The sequence below is a fragment of the Chiloscyllium plagiosum genome, unplaced genomic scaffold (genome assembly GCF_037043375.1).
Source record: "Chiloscyllium plagiosum isolate Xiang-an unplaced genomic scaffold, Cpla_swu_hap1 HiC_scaffold_34, whole genome shotgun sequence".
In the NCBI taxonomy this organism is placed as follows: Eukaryota; Metazoa; Chordata; class Chondrichthyes; order Orectolobiformes; family Hemiscylliidae; genus Chiloscyllium; species Chiloscyllium plagiosum.
The window spans coordinates 18315282-18334707 of NW_028270172.1; the positions used below are offsets into that span (position 1 = coordinate 18315282).

The window sequence follows — 19426 nt, forward strand, 5'->3', positions numbered from 1 at the left end:
GATGGTAAATAATGATTTTTTCCAGAATGCTCAATTTGCATTCTATTTGGTCCACTCTGAAATTGAACCTTATGGTCTAAATTATTTCTGCTGCCATTAATCCATAACTACGTACTTCAACCTCTTTGAAAAGTTTTAATTCTTCAGTAATTGTGATTCTCCCATGCTGTGTTGCTGTTCTGGAAGGTTTCCCTACACTTTACAGCTTTAGAAGAGAACTCTGCATGTTTTTTTTCTTATTTGTTCACAGGATGTGTGCATTGCTGGTGCAGCTAGCAGTTATTACCCAGCATGCATTACCCTAGGAAAAATGGCTGGAAGCTGCCTTCTTAAACTGCTGCTGTACCTTAAGTAAAAGTAAGCACAAAGCTGTAAGAAAAGGAGTTCAAAGACTTGGACTCAGCTACTTTCAAGAAACAGTAACAGAGTTCCAGGTCAGGACACTGTCTCGCTTAGGGTAGTATTAAAGACAGAAAAATCTGGAGAAACTCAGCAGGTCTGGCAGCATCTGTGCAGACAGAAGCAGAGTTAGCACTTTGAGTTCAGTTTCAAAACAGAACAGTCCTGAAGAGGAAACACATCACACATCATGCATGGCATAGTGGAAAGGTCAATGAGGGCGCGCGGCGGCTAATGGACAGTGAACAGGTTGTGTGTTGGGGGGGGGTGTGGAATGGACATTGAGGGCGTATGGGGGGGGGGAATGGACAGTGAACGGGGTGTGTGTGGGGCGGGGGGTGGAATGGACAGTGAAGGGGTGCGAGTGGGGTGGAAAGGCCAGTAAGGGCGCGTGGGGGGCTGGAATGTACAGCGAATGGTGTGAGGCAGGGGATGGAATGGACAGTGAGGGTGTGGAGCGGGGGTTGGAATGGACAGGGAATGCGGGGAAATGGACAAGGAAGGGGATGTGCGCGGGGGTGTGGTGGAACGGGCAGTAAAGGGTGTAGGGTGGGGGGAATGGACAGTAAGGGGTGTGGGGCGAGAGGAATGGACAGTGAGGGTGTGTGGGGTGGGAAGGGTAGAATGGACAGCGATGACAATAGGGAGGTGGATGGACCGTAAGGGTGTGTGGGGAGAGAGGCTTCAATTTGAGAGATGAGGCCAGGGCAGGATGTATTCCTGCGCTCAGCAGGTCACAAGGATATCTCTGCCAGTAACATGTGGGAGCAGCAGTGGGAAGTGGCATTAATTGCTAACTCAGAGATTATTGACTGAGTTCCACTTTACTTTTATCAGAAAGCAATGTGTTTTCACTTCCCAAAGTGGAATGTTTTAGAAGTGCACATGAAAATAGCGCCCCATGTGTTTTACATAAATGAATGAGGGGCGAACTTATAGAAACATAAAAAATTATGAAGGGAATAGATAGGATAGAAGCAGAGAGGGTGTTTCCACTCAGGCGGTGTGAAACTAGAACCAGGATGCATAACCTCAAAATAACCTCAGATCTGGGACTAAGTTGAGGAGGAACTCAGTGAATGTTTTAAGGCAAAGATAAATAGATTTTTGAACAGTTAAGAAATTAAGAGTTGTGGTGAGGGCGGGTAAGTGGAGCTAAGTCCATGAAAAGATCAGCCATGATTCCACATCCCCCCCCATGATTTTAATAATGATCTTAGTAAAACGCCAGAACAGGCTCGATAGGCCAGATGGCCTACTCTTGCTCTTGTTTCTTATAAACTAATTCAACACATCACCTTGTTGGTGCAGTGAAGGACTGGATCATACACAGCATCCAAATCATTCTAACTTGGAAGATCTTGGGTTGAGGAGCAGTGAATAGACATATTTCATTTTTAAAACTTTACAAAGACAAGACATGAAACCAAACTTGAAACTCAGATAAACTCAAGGCCATGTACAGTCTTTTTTTTGTTAATCATCTAACATTCCAAATCATATGCCCCTTTGTGATGTGATGTTATAAACTACCCAAAAATAACCAACTGATACACAAGTTTTTGGAAAGTACCTGTAAGCCTGGAGAAGGAATATCTTGTAGACGTTGATGGTAACTGTTCTCAGTGTACTAACCTGCAGAAATTATAAATATGTCTGAGCTGATCATCAATTTTATACTTGTCTATACAATACACAATAGCCACCTCCCCCATCCCAAGTCTGTAGCAACAATTCAAGGTATGTTAATCTCTGGGCAGATACACTATATAAAAAGTCAAAAAGAATAGAACTAGGTTTGTTTCGCCTTACACAGCAGGAAGAAACTATCATCAGGTTTCGTTTCTGCTAATAACAAAGTGCAGGTACACAATCCTTTATCCGAAATCCTTGTAGCCAGCTGTTTTTCGGATTTCAGAATAAATGACATTTTCACAGTGAAATGTTTTCAAAATTACCAAACAGCAGACCCATGTGTGACAAGTACAAGCACTGAGACACAACTGATACCTGCCAGTGCTGGGCCACGCCGACACATCACATCTGAATGATGTGGGTTGAGTGGGTGTGGAGTTGGGTCACTTTTTCGCACACCAAACAACCTTGTTATACAGAAAAAAACTTCACAATAAAAACTTCAGATTTCGGAGCTTTTCGGATGTCAGAATTTCAGATAATGGATTGTGTACCTGTACAGAAAGCCAAAATAGTTTTACAATTGTGTTTTACCATTACATTAAATAATTATCTTGAAGTTATTTCAAATCAAAACATTTTAGCTACCCAGCAGTTTGTAGCAGCAGTGCAGTGATGTTCGTTTTCACTTGTGTGAAATCGGATGAACCAAAGGTTCTACTTTGGGCTTTTTTGACATTGTAACATCATAGATAAGCTGATGTGACAGTGAAGATCGCAGAAACAATTGCAGATCTCTCTGCGTGCAATGCAGAACAAGTGAGCAGCTTAACTTGTGAAGAGGAACTTTGGACAACAAAAAAACAAAGAAAGAGAGGTCCTGATATCGAATTGTGGGCGATCACTTTCAACTACAAACTCTTCTTATGAATTTCTCATCTCTTAACTCTTGTTACCTTTGAGAACAATACTGTATAATCTTGCAAATGGTTCATTAATTTTGTTGAAGTTACCAATTGCCCAACAAGCACATGTCTGATTGGATCTGTCAGATGGAGAGACTCAATCTTATTGCAGGTTGCAAGGCCATCTGGTTAGACTGAAAACATTCATTTGAATGTTTGGACAGCAACACGAAGCATTTTACCACGCATTCCCTATTTCCACAGTAACAGCGATCCAGTCAGGAATCTCTGCCCGATGTTGGGCAGTGTCCAATTTGTTTAGACTCCAACCAGTGTACCTAGTTCTGAAAGCTGCCTACTCTCTGCCCTACAACAAAGTTCCCCAGCCCACTAACACTGTTAGAGCTTTGTTAGAAACCTCTCTTCCACCAGTCAGCAGCTGGGGCTCCACCTTCTCCACAAGCTTCCGATGTTCCTGGTCAAATTATGGATCGGGCCTTCGGCATCATTGCACTCTGCTGATAGACTGCACCTCCCTACAGATCAGGGCGAGTGGGGAGGGAAACCCCTTACGAGTGGCAGTGAAACCCCAGCGGGAAGACTCTCAGGTGACAGGGGAGAAAGCAGAAATTGGAAGATGAACCATGATCATATTAAAACAGCAGAGTAGGCTCAAAGGGTTGAATGGCCCACTCCCGTTCCTACCTTCTTTGTATCACTGTCTGCAGCTCCAACAATCCTTCAACCAACAGCCAGCCTGTTGCTATGATGATGGTTGACCAGACTAAGTTATCATTGGCCCAGGTGCTGCTGTCAGGCTCCTTTGGGCCTGAGCTTCGAGACATTGATCTCTTCAAAAAAAAAGTTCAGGGTTGGAGGGTTTGAGCTACAGGGAGAGGCTGAATAAGCTGGGGCTGTTTTCCCTGGAGCATCGGAGGCAGAGGGGTGACCGTACAGAGGTTTATAAAATCACGAGGGGCATGGATAGAGTAAATAACCAAGGTCTTTTCCCTGGGGTGGGGGAGTCCAGAACTAGAGGGCATAGGTTTAGGGTGAGAGGGGAAAGACATAAAACGGACCTAAGGGACAACCTTTTCACGCAGAGGGTGCTGTATGTATAGAGTGAGCTGCCAGAGGAATGAGGGAGGCTGGTACAATTACAGCATTTAAAAGGCATCTGGATGGACATACGAATAGGAAGGGTTTACAGGGATATGGGCAAAATGCTGGCAAATGGGACTAGATTAGGTTAGGATATATGGTCAGCATGGATGAATTCAACCAAAGGTTCTGTTTCTGTGCGGTACATCTGTATGACCCTACGATATGATGTCCTCCCAACTACTATCACCCAGTGTTGTGGGTTTATCATGGAAGTCGTGAATATGACATAACCAACAGCAGCTATAAATGCCAATTAGATCCTGAACAAACAGAGGAACCCAAATCACCTTTATACATCGGCCCTTTTACAACTGAAGCTTTGGAGAGAGAGGGATGATCCAAAACAGAAGTAGATGCACTTCAGGAATGAACAGGAAGCAAAGCTGCCTCCTAAGTTTTTGGGCCTAAACACAATCGTTTGAGCAGCAAATAGGTAGGTCTCCAGCTGAATACTGACCTCTGTCTGTCTTACTCACGTGACGCACTATTGATGTTCATGGATGTGACAGATACAGAATTGAGAGTGTGTTGCTGGAAAAGCACAGCAGATGAGGCAGCATCCGAGGAGAAGGAAAATCAACGTTTCAGGCTGGAGCCCTTCATCAGATACAGAATCCACCAAGTCCTCATCAAGTGCAATAGCAGGGAAGTGTGGCTCATGGGAAAAAGAGATTCACTTGTAATCTATACACTCTGTAAGGAACATCACCGCTCACCTCCAGATCCAGGAACATGTGGTGACACTTCAACTTCAAGACAGTCAGTAGCTTCCTCCTCAGATTCTTCCCAGCTTCCGAACTGCAGTTGAAGGTCATGCTTGACCTGATGGAGGTATTTGCATAGCTAAATTTCAAAGAAATGAAATTACTTCCACAGCATAGAATACTGGCTATCATATAGTAAAACAGACGTGGTGCCAGAACCTTTTACCCTATTTTCAATTCCTGGTAATTTTGCATAATTAAGTGATTTTTAGTTATTCTTGACTTTTTGAAAGTTAAATAACAAATTTTATTTCATTTATTCCTCAACTAAAAGGTTTTAATCTCAAAAAAAAAATGCAAAAGGGAGTGCCTTCTTCAACATGGAGTGGTCAGTAAAGCTCGTATTTCTTTAGGTTAAAAGTCAAACACATTATTTTCATGACGTTATGTTTTTGCTGGTTCAATATTTAATGGCTGTCTTTCATGATGGGATGATGGGAGACATGTGATGGCTATTGGTTGCTGCTGCAAGTTACCCCTTTTATTGTGACGTCCCACTGAAACCTTGCTCGACAACACCAGCAGGGTGGTAGTGGCAGTCACCGGTACTGCAACTACCCAAGGCTCAGCCCAGAGATCCAGGCCGAGGTGAATGATGGTGAAAGGAGGATTTGCAGGAGAGAGGGGAAAGTGTACAGCCCACACAATTTGCAGAGCGCCTGCAAAGTCAGGCATATCATGCAAAATTCAAGAACCAGCCTTATTATTTTTCATACTGATGCGCCTCAGAGGATACCTTTTGAGGAGGAAGACACCTGGGCAATTCACTCTGTACAACAACAACTTGAAGTTTAGATAGTGCCTTTGAAGTAGTGAAGAATCCCAAGTCGTTTTACAGGGGCATTACCAAGTGATTTCCCATTGAGCCACATAGAAACATAAAACCTGCAGCCGGCCATTTAGCCCAGCAAGCTTGCTTCACCACAAAATCATTTCAAAGGTAAGGAGGGTGCGAAGAGATGAAGGGTTTTTAAGAGGACAAGTTTTTAAAAATTCATTCACAGGATGAGGTTATCACTAGGCCAACATTTATTGCCCATCCCTAATTGCCTGCAATTAACAGTCAGCCTATGGGTGTGGAATCACACATAAGGATGGCAATTTCCTTCCCTAAAGGGCTTTAGTGAACCAGATGGGATTTTGTCAAGAGTCAACATTCATGGTCATCATTAGACCCTCAATTCCACATTTTTATTGAATTCAAATTCCAACACCTGACATGGTGGGATTTGAACCAGGATCAATAGTCCAGCAACAATACCACTACGCCATCACTTCCCCAACAAGTGACAGAAATTCTTCTGTTGAGGCACTAGGCAGCTGAATGTATGACTGTCAATGTAGCAGTGGATAACAGGGAAGAGTTAGGAAAGCAGAACATGATATATCCCCTCCCACCAACTCCAAAAAAGAACTCTTTATTAAAATCCAAACAGCTCTTGAACAAAGCAGTTACTTTCACCTCTGAAATATGGTCACTTTGCAGATGGAGGACTTGTACATCAGAACTTAAGAAATCAAGCTTAAATCAGCATAGAGCCTTTTAACCAAAGTCCTAGCACAGAGATAAGGGAAATCATTACCAGCACACTCAACACAGCAATAGTTGACAAAGTAATCATTGTTTACACTGAGATGTCCTATTAAGTTTCAAGGATCATTCAGTTCTCCCTCTAGGCTAAACATTAAAAGGATATTGATAACACAAAGAGGTGAGACCACACAACCAGATGAGGCAAAGAGAAAACTGCCAGTTCTTACCAACTTTAAACTTTTTTTTGAGTATCTAGGAATATATGCTTTGTGAGATAACTCAGGGCTGTTTTGAAGTTTGGGGGGAATCACTTCTCCAAAGCCTGATTCAATTAGGAGTGCTTTTCAGTAAGGAAGCAGGGATACTGAGTAAGACAACACAACACACCCGGCACACAGCAAGATGACAGCATGACACAGCATTGGAATGTGCAAACCTGTCCCCTCCCACATTAGCAGGAAGCTTCTTGTGACCCTGAGCCAAAGAGTGCTGAGTCAGGTATTCCAGCAGGTGAATGATAGAACATGTATCTCAGCAAATCAGGCAATTTACTAACAGAAGGACAAAAATTGTTATCTTGCATGTATTTTTGGGTACAGCAGGGATCTAACCTTAGAGCAAGACTAATGAATCTATTCACAAATCAGCAGTACCTGGTTTGACCCAGGGTTATAGTTGAGGCACCAGCTTCACCACGTTCATGTCTGAGATTAGATTAGATTAGATTACTTACAGTGTGGAAACAGGCCCTTCGGCCCAACAAGTCCACACCGCTCCGCCGAAGCGCAACCCACCCATACCCCTGCATTTACCCCTTACCTAACACTACGGGCAATTTAGCATGGCCAATTTACCTGACCAGCACATCTTTGGACTGTGGGAGGAAACCGGAGCACCCGGAGGAAACCCACGCAGACATGGGGAAAACGTGCAAACTCCACACAGTCAGTCGCCTGAGGCGGGAATTGAACCCGGGTCTCTGGCGCTGTGAGGCAGCAGTGCTAACCACTGTGCCACCGTGCCGCCCATAAACCAATGACAAAGTAATAGCTAATAACCTGATGGTCAAACATTCTTTCAGAGAAAAAGGTAAATCTGCCTATTGACATTTATAGAGGGAGAGTTTAGAGAGAGATACATTGTTTTCTACAGTTATTGGGCTGGCTGTTTCTCAACTGATTATGTATCATAACCGACAGTGATAGACACCGACTTCCTTTTTGGAATCACCTGGTCTGGGTTGGACTGTTGGCGGAAGTTGCAGATGCTGGAGATCAGAGTGGTGCTGGAAAAGCACAGCAGGTCAGGCAGCATCTGAGGGGCAGGAAAATTGACGTTTCGGGTATAAGCCCTTCATCAGGAATTCCTTCAGGCCCTTTATCAGCCCTTCATTCCTGATGAAGGGTTTTTGCCCGAAATGTTGATTTTCCTGCTCCTCGGATGCTGCCTGACCTGCTGTATATTTCCAGCACCAGTCTAACCTTGACTGTATTGGACTGTTGTTATGTCAGAATCTAAATGAATTTGCATTGTTGTGCCACCTTGTTTGACCTGAACTGGTACTGGAGTTTAAAAGGAGGCAACTTGTATAAGACTCTGGTGCAGCCGCATCTGGAGTATTGTGTGCAGTTTTGGTCGCCATACTATAGGAAGGATGTGGAGGCACTGGAACGGGTGCAGAGGAGGTTTACCAGGATGTTGCCTGGTATGGCAGGAAGATCGTATGAGGAAAGGCTGAGGCACTTGGGGCTGTTTTCATTGGAGAAAAGAAGATTTAGGGGTGACTTGATAGAGGTGTACAAGATGATTAGGGGTTTAGATAGGGTTGACCATAAGAACCTTTTTCCACGTATGAAGTCAGCTATTACGAGGTGGCATAGCTTTAAATTAAGGGGTGGTAGGTATAGGACAGATGTTAGGGGTAGATTCTTTACTCAGCGAGTCGTGAGTTCATGGAATGCCCTGCCAGTAGCAGTGGTGGACTCTCCCTCATTATGGGCATTTAAGCGGGCATTGGATAGGCATATGGAGGATAGTGGGCTAGTGTAGGTTAGGTGGGCTTGGATCGGCGCAACATTGAGGGCCGAAGGGACTGTACTGCGCTGTATTCTTCTATGTTCTATTTATGTTCTATAACATATGCAACCCCTGAGGAGTCCTAACAAGGTGAATGTTTCCCCTGTGGGAGACTCTAGGACTCAGGGTCACTGCTTAAATATCAGAGGCTACCCATTTAACACAGAGAGGAGGGAAAGAGATTTCTCACAGAGGTTCAGGAGTCTTTGGAATGCTCCTGTTCAAAAGGCGATGCATGCAGGAATCTTTGAACTTCCTTAATAGTAAAAGGCATGGGTAGATAGATTCTTGGTGAGCAAGGGTGTGAAAGGTTATCAGGGGAGGCAGCAATGTGGAATAACCAGATCAACTATGATCTTGCTGAATGGCTACCTTCAGCTCCTTGTTCATATGTTCCTACTTCTGTCTGTGACACGTGGGAGATTGTGAATACTGCCTCCTTGGAGATGCTGCTATGTATTAACAAGACAGGACAGTTATTGACACAATGTTCTGAAACATTGAGCAAGTTAAGGACAGAGCTGAATAGTGTCTCATTACTGCAGCAGTGTGCCGAGGTGGAGCGGACTGGAGGCTTGGAGTGGAGCAGGATAGTTATTGGACTGGGGGGCCTGGCGGGGACGGTCAGACCGCGTGAACGCTGAGTTGCTGTAATGTAATGTCTACTTGAAATTCTTTACAGGACTGTAATGTCAACCCTTTAACTATGTTGTAACGACAGCTTATTTCTAACTTTTTTTTAGATAATGTAAGTAATACTCTAAGTTTTCTTTTTAATTCCTATTTTGTATCCAGGATTTATACCGAGGTACTCATATCTAAGATGGTGCCATTAAAGGCAGCCATTGTAAAGACTTTTCGCTATACTCCTATACTGGAGTACACATGACAATAAAGGATATTCTATTCTATCCTAGAAGTAGCCATTGGAATTTTAACTGGGACTTCTTCACTGAAGAAATATTGTGTATAAATAGTACATAACCACGTATTTTAAAGATGAATCCAGCATATAAATGTGTGTACCACTTCCACACGAATTTTCCAATTTATACCATTACTTGTTCATATTCTGAAATGATATTTATCTGACAAACCAACTTGGTAAAGAAGCAACACTCAATTAAAATCTCTGGACAAGAGCAACCGGCTGACAAGGAGCATGAGCAAATAAAGAAACTGCTGTTCAAAGAACAAAGCTCAAAGAAAATTTACAATCCAAAACAAGCCCTCCAAGCCTGAGCCGATCCAAATGTACTGTATAAACCTGTCGGTCAATTCCTAAGCATCTGTATCCCTCTGCTCCCCACCTACTCATGCATTTATCCAGACACATCTTAAATGAATCTACCGTGCCTGCATCTATCTTGTCTGTTGGTAACGAGTTCCAAACGCCCACCACCCTCTGTGTGAAGTACTTGCCACGTGTATCCCCCTTAAACTTTCCACCTCTCACCTTGAAAGTGTGACCTCTCGTTATTGAATCCTTCACCCTGGGAAAACGTTTGTCTCAATCCATCTTGACTAAACCCTTCATGATTCTGTAAACCTCAATCAGGTCCCCCCTCAATCTCCTTTTCTCTAATGAAGATAAACCTAACCTACTCAACCTCTTCATAGCTAGCACCTTCCATACCAGGCAACATCCTCGTCAATCTTCTCTGCACCCTCTCCAAAGCATCCACATCCTTTTGGTAATGTGGCTACCAGAACTGTATACAATATTCTAAATGCGGCCGAATAAATGTCTTGCACAATTTTAACATGACCTGCCAGCTCTTATATTCAATAACCCAATGAGGGCAAGCATACTATACCTTCTTGACCACTCTATCCACCTGTGCAGCAACCTTCAGGGTACAATGGACCTGCACTCCCAGATTTCTCTGCCCATCAACTTTTCCCAGGCTCTTCCTTTCATTGTATAGTTCGCTCTAGAATTAGACTTGTTGAAATGTATCACCTCACATTTGTCTGGATTGAAAGCCATCTGCCACTTTTCCGCCCAACTCTCCAGTCTATCTAGAAGTTTGGTCTCCCCCTTTAAAATTACATTCTCCATATCCCTTCTGAACTTAGAGGAACAGCCAGTTGCTCTTTAATTCACTTTTAGTAACTGCCAACAAGAATTTACTCCAAGAGGGCTCGACCCCCACCACTCCTTTCTGAGTTGCTGCTCAGACCCTGCTCCCAACTATACGGCTAAAATAGTTAACTTCTGCTTTCCCTCGAAGTCTTGCAAGGGAACTGTGCTTGTGTGACCAGGCGCGTGTGAAAGAAAACATCTCCTACCTGGAATAGTCACAATACACTTCAAGTGTCTGTGTATCGAAGAGCAGACCACACCAAGGAAAGAGAGAATGTTCCGGCAATGACGTGATTTTGCTGCAGCCCGGAAGGTCCTCATCAAGAGCAAAGTTGACCTCTGTTTTATGGGGGCTTATGAAACAGCCGTACTCTGGGATTCCTGCTGCCAGTATTCTGGACCGTTAAGAAACATAAATGAACACTTGTTCTGTCTGAGTTCTCTAAAGCACTAGCTCAAAGCAACAGAAAACAGTGTAGTACTTCCTGTATTAGCAGTCAGTCTGCCTCAGTTGATGGCTCTGTTGTCTCTGATATGCAAAGTTTCAGGTTCAAATCGAGCAGGGATTAAGGCTGACACACTATTACAACGCTGAAGGAGTGCTGCACTGTCAGAGGCTTTATCTGTTGGATGAGGTCCTCTTAGGTGGGTGTAGATGACCCCATATCAATATTTCTAAGAATAGACAATAGGTGCAGGAGTAGGCCATTCTGCCCTTCGAGCCTGCACCACCATTCATAATGATCATGGCTGATCATCCTCAATCAGTATCCTGTTCCTGCCTTATCTCCATAACCCTTGATTCCACTATCCTTGAGAACTCTATCCAACTCTTTCTTAAACGAATCCAGAGACTGGGCCTCCACTGCCTTCTGGGGCAGAGTATTCCACACACCCACCACTCTCTGGGTGAAGACATTTCTCCTCATCTCTGTCCTAAATGGTCTACCCCTTATTTTTAAGCTGTGTCCTCTGGTTCAGGACTCATCCATCAGCGGAAACATGTTTCCTGCCTCCAGAACGTCCAATCCTTTAATAATCTTATACGGCTCAATCAGATCCCCTCTCAGTCTTTTAAACTCAAGGGTATACAAGCCCAGTCACTCCAATCTTTCAACATAAGATAGTCCCGCCATTCCAGGAATTGACCTCGTGAACCTATGCTGCACTCCCTCAATAGCCAGAATGTCTTTCCTCAAATTTGGAGACCAGAACTGCACACAATATTCCAGGTGCGGTCTCACCAGGGCCCTGTACAGCTGCAGAAGAACCTCTTTGCTTCTATACTCAATCCCTCTTGTTATGAAGGCCAGCATGCTATTAGCCTTCTTCACTACCTGCTGTACTGCATGCTTACCTTCATTGACTGGTGTACAAAAACACCCTGTTCTCTTTGTACTGCCTCTTCACCTAACTTGACTCCATTGAGGTAGTAATCTGCCTTCCTGTTCTTGCCACCAAAGTGGATAACCATACATTTATCCACATTAAACTGCATCTGCCATGCATCTGACCACTCACCTAAGCTGTCCAGGTCACCCTGTAATCTCCTAACATCCTCCTCACATTTCACCCTGCCACCCAGCTTTGTATCATCAGCAAATTTGCTAATGTTACCATTAATACCATCTTCTATATCATTAATATATATTGTAAAAAGCTGCGGTCCCAGCACTGATCCCTGCGGTACCCCACTGGTCACCGCCTGCCATTCCGAAATGGAGCCGTTTATCACTACTGTTTCCTGGCAGCCAACCAATTTTTAATCCAAGAAGAGGAGGAAGTTATCCTCTGGCCAATATTTATTGCTCAATGCAACATTCAAGTCAGATTAAAAGGTCACTCACAAATTGCTGTTTGTGGGAGCGTGCTGTGTGCAAACTAGCATCATCTTTCCTCAATTAAAATGTTTCAGAAGTATTTATTTCATTGGCTGTAAAATATTTCGAGATGTTAAGCAATCGTGAAAGGCTTTACAGAGGAACCTTGATTTTCCGGCATTTGATTATCCAAATATCAGATTATCTGGCAAGATTGCAAGGTCACAATGCTTGTTGGCTAAACTATGTTATCCGTCATTCGATTATCCGGAATTCGATTAACCGATGAAATACTCCCTGCCTGTGTCCTTCGGATAATCAAGGCTCCTCTGTAAACAATGAAAGTAATTTTTCCCCACTTCACGAAACACACACAATAGCAGGATGAAATTCCCTGGTGTAGTGGAACACTAAAGTGTCAATGTGAACTTCTATTCATAATCCATTCCCTGAAGGAAGGCTTAAACCCTCTCAGCAACAAAAGCTCATATTTATAATGTATCGTTGAAATGGTTAGAAGGATTTCTTGCTGCAATTGTACAGGGCCTTGGTGAGACTACACCTGGAATACTGAATGCAGCTTTGGTCTCCCTATCTGAGGAAGAATGTTTCTTCTATAGAGGGAATGCAGTAAAGACTGTTTTCTGGGATGGCAGAACTTTTTTAGATTAGATTACTTTACAGTGTGGAAACAGGCCCTTCGGCCCAACAAGTCCACACCGACCCGCCGAAGCGCAACCCATCCAGACCCATTCCCCTACATTTACCCCTGCACCTAACACTACGGGCAATTTAGCATGGCCAATTCACCTGACCTGCACATTTTTGGACTGTGGGAGGAAACCGGAGCACCCGGAGGAAACCCACGCAGACACGGGGAGAATGTGCAAACTCCAGACAGTCAGTCGCCTGAGGCCGGAATTGAACCCGGGTCTCTGGCGCTGTGAGGCAGCAGTGCTAACCACTGTGCCACTGTGCCTCTCTATACTGAGGTATAGAGAGAAGTTAAATCGATTAGGATTATATTTGGGGTTAAGAAGGAATACGGGAATCTCACAAAAACCCATAACGTTCTAGCAGTACACAGAAAGGACGTTTCTGAATGTAAGCCCAGAACCAGAGGGTCACAGTCTAAGGAAGCAGGGTAAACCCCATTTAGGATTGGGATGAGGAGAAACTTCTTCACCCAGAGAGAGATGAGTTTATGGAATTTTCTCTCACAGAAAACAGGTGAGGTCAAAACATTGTGCGATTTCGAGAAGGAGTTGGATCTAATACTTGGAGCTAAAAGGATCAAAGGATGTGGGGAAAAGTGGAAAATGCTAATTTGAGTTGGATCAGCCATGATAGTAATGAATGGAGCAGCAGGCCTGAAGGGCTGAATGGACTACTCCTACTCCTATTTTTACATTTCTATGTTTAAACACTCAAATGGGGATAATTCAACACAACACTTAGGGACATATACGAGGACCAGTTACCAAGAGTTTGATTAAGGAGGTAGATTTTACAGGGTGACTTAAAAGGAACAGAGGAGGAAAAAGACAGAGAGAGGACATTCTAGACCTTTGTAATAAAGATATGAAAGCTATTGGTGGAGGGATAGACATCAGAGCAGTTCAAGAGGTCAAGATTGGACAGATGTGGAGATCCCAGGGTGCTATCAGATTGGAGAAAGTCACAGAAACAGGAGAGGCCATGGAAGGGTTTGAAAACAAGGGTGAACCTTTTAAAAACTGTATTGAATAAAGTGTCCTGTCAAAGATACCATAACAAAATGGTGGATATGACATTCCACTACATTGTCTTGTTATACTGAGAATGCTGAGCAAGGAAGTGGAAATTTCTGTTCCCATTGGTGGGCCATCTTGCTCCATCTGACATACCTTAGGAAGTTCTTGGCACACTCTAAGTGCGGAGTAACCAGCAAGAAGTCATCAACCAATCGCAACATCAACCTGAAGAAAAGAAACATTCCGATCAATCATTGTACGAAAAGTCATAACCTAACCGAAAACAAAACAGCTTTTTATAGCAAGTGATGAGCAACGTGGTAAACATTTTAAACTTACCAGCTAATTAAAAACGTGCTATCACTTACCCATCCTCCTGAATCCCACTGAGGAGTTTCTTGTCCATGTCACCATAGCACAAACTGCACAGCAAGGTGGAGAGGAGAGAGCCCTGAGGGATCCCACAACACTGAGTGTAATATCTGCAAACAGAGACACCAGATTGCTTTCTTTTTTTGAGTATGCATTACAAATAAGTTTCTCTTTACAAAAATCTCTGTATACGATCAGAAACAATCTTTGGACTTTAGTTCAACTGCTTCTGACACAAATTTAATTCAACTCCCAAGAAATGCCTTTGCAGTTTTTGAAAGAACATGAGAGAAGTATTAGTGAGGCACATCATGTGCTCATGCAGCACATTAGCTAAGATTAGATTAGATTAGATTACTTACAGTGTGGAAACAGGCCCTTCGGCCCAACAAGTCCACACCGACCCGCCGAAGCGCAACCCACCCATACCCCTACATCCACCCCTTTAACCAAACACTACGGGCAATTTAGCATGGCCAATTCACCTGACCCGCACATCTTTGGACTGTGGGAGGAAACCGGAGCACCCGGAGGAAACCCACGCAGACACGGGGAGAATGTGCAAACTCCACACAGTCAGTCGCCTGAGTCGGGAATTGAACCCGGGTCTACAGGCGCTGTGAGGCAGCAGTGCTAACCACTGGGCCACCGTGCTGCTGAATGGAAAACTCTGAACATGGCTTCCTGTGTCAAGTAAGCACATTGTAAGTGTAGGCGAAAGTGAGTACTGCAGATGCTGGAAATCAGAGTCAAGATTACAGTGGTGTTGGAAAAGCACACAGGTCAGGCAGCAACTGAGGTGCAGGAAGAGCCCTGATAAAGGACTTTCGCCCAAAATGTCGATTTTCCTGCTCCTCGGATGCTGCCTGACCTGCTGTGCTTTTCCAGCAGCACTTCAATCTTGACATTGTAAGTGTGTCACTTGTTACTGACAAAAACGGCAAGCACTCAATGGGAATGGTAAATCCACATATTTATCATGGGCAAAAGTTGGGCAAAGGTTCCATTCCCAACAGTTAAGTAATTATCATTTATTCCAGTCCAGCAATTAATCTGACTCAAAATTCTTCCATCTGGCAGAAGGTACGGAAGCTTGAACACTCGCACCAACAGTTTTAGGAACAGCTGCTTCTCATCCGTTATTAGACTGATGAATGGACTCTCTAACTTCAAATAATGTTGATCTTGCTTCGTGCATCTCCTGTGGAGTATGCCTCACTCTGTCTTAGCACCCTATGACCTGTATGTCCTAGCTTGCTATGATCTAGCAAAGTTTTTCACTGTACTTTCGGTACATGTGAACACAATAAATAAATCAAATCAAAACTTGATTTGACCTAACAGGATCCAGTAATTGATGTATGTAGTATTGATCTGGGAAGGTGGAGGTCTGTTAGCACAGTTGGCTGGACAGTGTGGGCTCATATCCCCGCACCAGCTGAAGTGACCATGAAGAACTCTCCTTCTCAACCTCTCAGATTACCTAGTGTGGTGACCCACAGGTTAAACCACCACCAGTTGAGAGAGCAAGACTATGGTAACTTTACATTACCTTTATATAGCTCTTTCAGTATTGACCTGCATGGCTCATTATCTAACTAGTCATGTTAACCAAAATTCTCTTGTTCCGGTCAAAACATGGACTGTCACTTGTATTTGAACTCATCTCTTTCATACATGTTGGCAGGATTAGTGTCTTCTGCCCAATATTTGTGCAAACCCTGGTAACATTCCACACTGACTGGGAGTGAACTAAAAGTAGTGTTTTTAGTGCGAACAGCTCATTCCCATTTACTAACGGTGCAATAGTCCACAGACATGGTGCAGTGTACAGTATCTGTAAAGATTTCTCAGCGTGGTTATGAGGTGAAGATGTGAAAGTACGCATATAATTCTCGTGACTGTAGTTCCAGAAAATGCTCTGGGGCTGAAATGTTTAGCCTCAAAGCACTTGCAGTAATCCAAAGTATAATTGCATGCAAACTTAGTAAAGTTGTTTCACTCAGAGACAGCGAGAACCGAGTAAATTGGAGCATTTTGATAACTAATAAAGTGGAAGATGTGAGCCTTCTCAATGCAATCTCAGATATGGCTTTTACAAGTCATATGTTTGAGACAGATCATGTGGCAGGACACAGACCCCATCTGCTGGTCACTGTAAAATTTACTTCAGTGAAAATAAATCCTTCTGCAGACTTGTATTTCTTGTATGGTTGTGGAGATAACTTATTAGTTCTCAATGAAAGATTCCAAGAATATGCTGCTTACTTATCCCCAATTCTGATGGTGCTGTTCTCAATCATTTGCTTGAAGTAATCGAACACATGTCCAGAGCTTTCATTCAATATCAGACCCTGAAAAGAACACAAGAACACATCCAATAAAAGATTATAAACCTCACCAATGCATCAAGATTCTCATTTCAGTCTATCATTAATACATCTCAAGGAGGATTATTATTATTGGATTTTCCAAAATAGATGGATGGATAGAAATTTAGAGACACGCAGTAATTATATTTTGGAACACATAGTAGTAGCCCCACTACTGAGTCAAAAAGTGTGGTGCTGGAAAAGGACAGCCAGTCAGGAATGTCATTCCTGATGAAGAGTTTATGTTTAAAACATCAACTCTCCTGCTCCTCGGATGCTGATCTCCTGCATCTGCAGTTACCACTTCCACCCACTACTGAGTCAGGAATTCCCAGCTCAAGTCCCACTCCTGTATGTGCTGGCAGTGGAAAGTGTATTTTTAACAAGGTCAAACAGATTAATGATCAGGTTGGAAATCACTCTCATGCACCCACAGCAGACATTAAGAGTGATGAAGTCATGCTTCACGTGGAGCAATACTCTTCATTCTACAGACTAGCGCCTTGCTCCAGAAAAATCCAGCAACAGAAACAGAAAAGCAAGTGCTTTGTTTGACTCGTACATCACTTTGTGTGAGAACAGCATATGAGAATACAGTTATGCCTATGGCACAATCTCATAAAAAAGAACAGGTTTGATACGTTTATGAACTCTTCCGAGCTCAATCCAATAATGTACCCTATTGTCAATGTTTCTAAAAATGGAACAACAAAGAAAGAAGCATAACCCTCATCTTTAACAATCCCGGAGGCAAAAAAGAAACAAGACAAGGATTAACATAAGAGGTATAGTTACTAAGTTTGCAGATGACACCAAAATTGGAGGTGTAGTGGACAGCGAAGAAGACTACCTTAGAGTACAACAGGATCTTCATCAGATGGGCCCATGTGCTGAGGAGTAGCAGATGGAGTTTAATTTCGATAAATGTGAGGTGCTGTATTTTGGAAGAGCAAATCAGAGCAGGACGTATACACTTAATGGTAAGGTCCTGGGGAGCATTGCTGAACAAAAAGACCTTGGAGTGCAGGTTCATAGATCCTTAAAAGTAGAGTCATAGGTAGATAGGATAGTGAAGGCGACATTTGGTATGCTTTTCTTTATTGGTCAAAGTATTGAGTACAGGAGTTGGGAGGTCATGTTACAGCTATACAGGAAATTGGTTAGGACACTGTTGGAATATTGTGTGCAATTCTGGTCTCCTTCCTATCGGAAAGATGTTGTGAAACTTGAAAGGGTTCAGAAAAGATTTAAAAGGATGTTGCCAGGGTTGGAGGATTTTAACTACAAGTAGAGTTTTCCCTGGAGCATCGGAGACTGAGAGGTGACCTTATAGAAGTTTATAAAATCTTGAGGGGCATGGAGAGAATAAAATCTTTTCCCTAGGGCAGGGGAGTCCAAAACTAGAGGGCATAGGTTTAAAGTGAGAAGGGAAAGATTTAAAAGGGACCTAAGGGGCAACTTTCTCATGCAGAGGGTGGTCAGTGTATGGAATGAGCTGCCAGAGGATGCGGAAGAGGCTGGTAAATTTGCAGTATTTAAAAGGCATCTGGATGGTTATATGTATAGGAAGGGTTTCAAGGGCTGTGGGCCAAGTGCTTGCAAATGGGACTAGATTAGATTAGAGTATCTGGGCAGCATGAACGAGTTGGACCAAAGTGTCTATTTCAGTGCTGTACATCTCTATGACTCTGCGACTCTGTGATTGCACAATACTATTTAGATAAGTACATAGGTAAGAAATGCTTGGAGGGAGATGGGCCAAGTGCAGGCAGGTGGGACTAGTTTAGTTTGGGATTATAGTTGGCATGGACTGTTTGGACCGAAGAGTCTGTTTCCGTGCTGTATGACTCTCTCGTCATTGACTTGTCTCACCTGTTCAACTAGGATAGTGTCTTGCAGTGAGGTTTCCTGCTGTAGATGGGACACAAATTCCTTCATGTTTGGTAACAGATCCTTCATTGTGGAAACCTGAATACAATAATATGTGATGATGAAAAAAATGGAGCTAAGCAATCCTGAAAAGATACACAAAAGCTGCGATAGTAAGACAGGTAGGTAATGGAATAAAACACTAACTCAGGGTGACAGCACTGTTAGAAAGCAGGAGGTCAGCAGGCAGAGCACAGAATCAATATTCAATTTGATAGATCAGATATTTCAAATAGGTGAAAATTCTTATGATTAATGAACTCATTTGTAAAAATGTGATAATGCCATGGGAATTTGCTTCTGAAAATATGACAAAACCAATCAGATATAGGGTCACAGATTTGCAAAAAGACAAGAAGCTAAGACATTTTCATGAGAGCGGAAGTGGGGATCTGAATATATGCAAAATGTAAATAACAGACAAGAAAATTAAAAAGTAAGTTATGAAAGAGCTCTTTACATAGTGGAATCCTTAGTCATGAACTATCATTGAGTAAGGGGGAGAGACAATGGCCAAGTGTTATTATCACTTGACTATTAATCCAGAGACTCACGGAATGTTGTGGGGACCGGAGTTCAAATCGCGCCACGGCAGATGGTTGAATTTGAATTCAATAAAAATTTGGAATTAAGTGTC

General features: G+C 43.1%; 1 protein-coding gene across 4 annotated transcripts in view; it reads right to left on the reverse strand.

The window, feature by feature from the left end:
* The window catches only part of tert (telomerase reverse transcriptase), a 63158-nt gene that overhangs the window by 22413 nt on the left and 21319 nt on the right, over nucleotides 1–19426 (reverse strand). For all 4 annotated transcript variants that reach the window (XR_015752831.1, XR_015752830.1, XM_087978529.1 and 1 more), the window contains 7 exons: nucleotides 18733–18828; nucleotides 16757–16842; nucleotides 14485–14598; nucleotides 14270–14341; nucleotides 10770–10958; nucleotides 4820–4946; nucleotides 1973–2034 (listed from right to left, as the gene is read on the reverse strand). Coding sequence is in view for 2 of the 4 variants with exons in the window: in XM_087978529.1 (XP_087834655.1) it covers nucleotides 1973–2034; nucleotides 4820–4946; nucleotides 10770–10958; nucleotides 14270–14341; nucleotides 14485–14598; nucleotides 16757–16842; nucleotides 18733–18828 (746 nt within the window). In the remaining 2 variants the exon portion in view is untranslated. The remainder of the gene's footprint in view (nucleotides 1–1972; nucleotides 2035–4819; nucleotides 4947–10769; nucleotides 10959–14269; nucleotides 14342–14484; nucleotides 14599–16756; nucleotides 16843–18732; nucleotides 18829–19426) is intronic.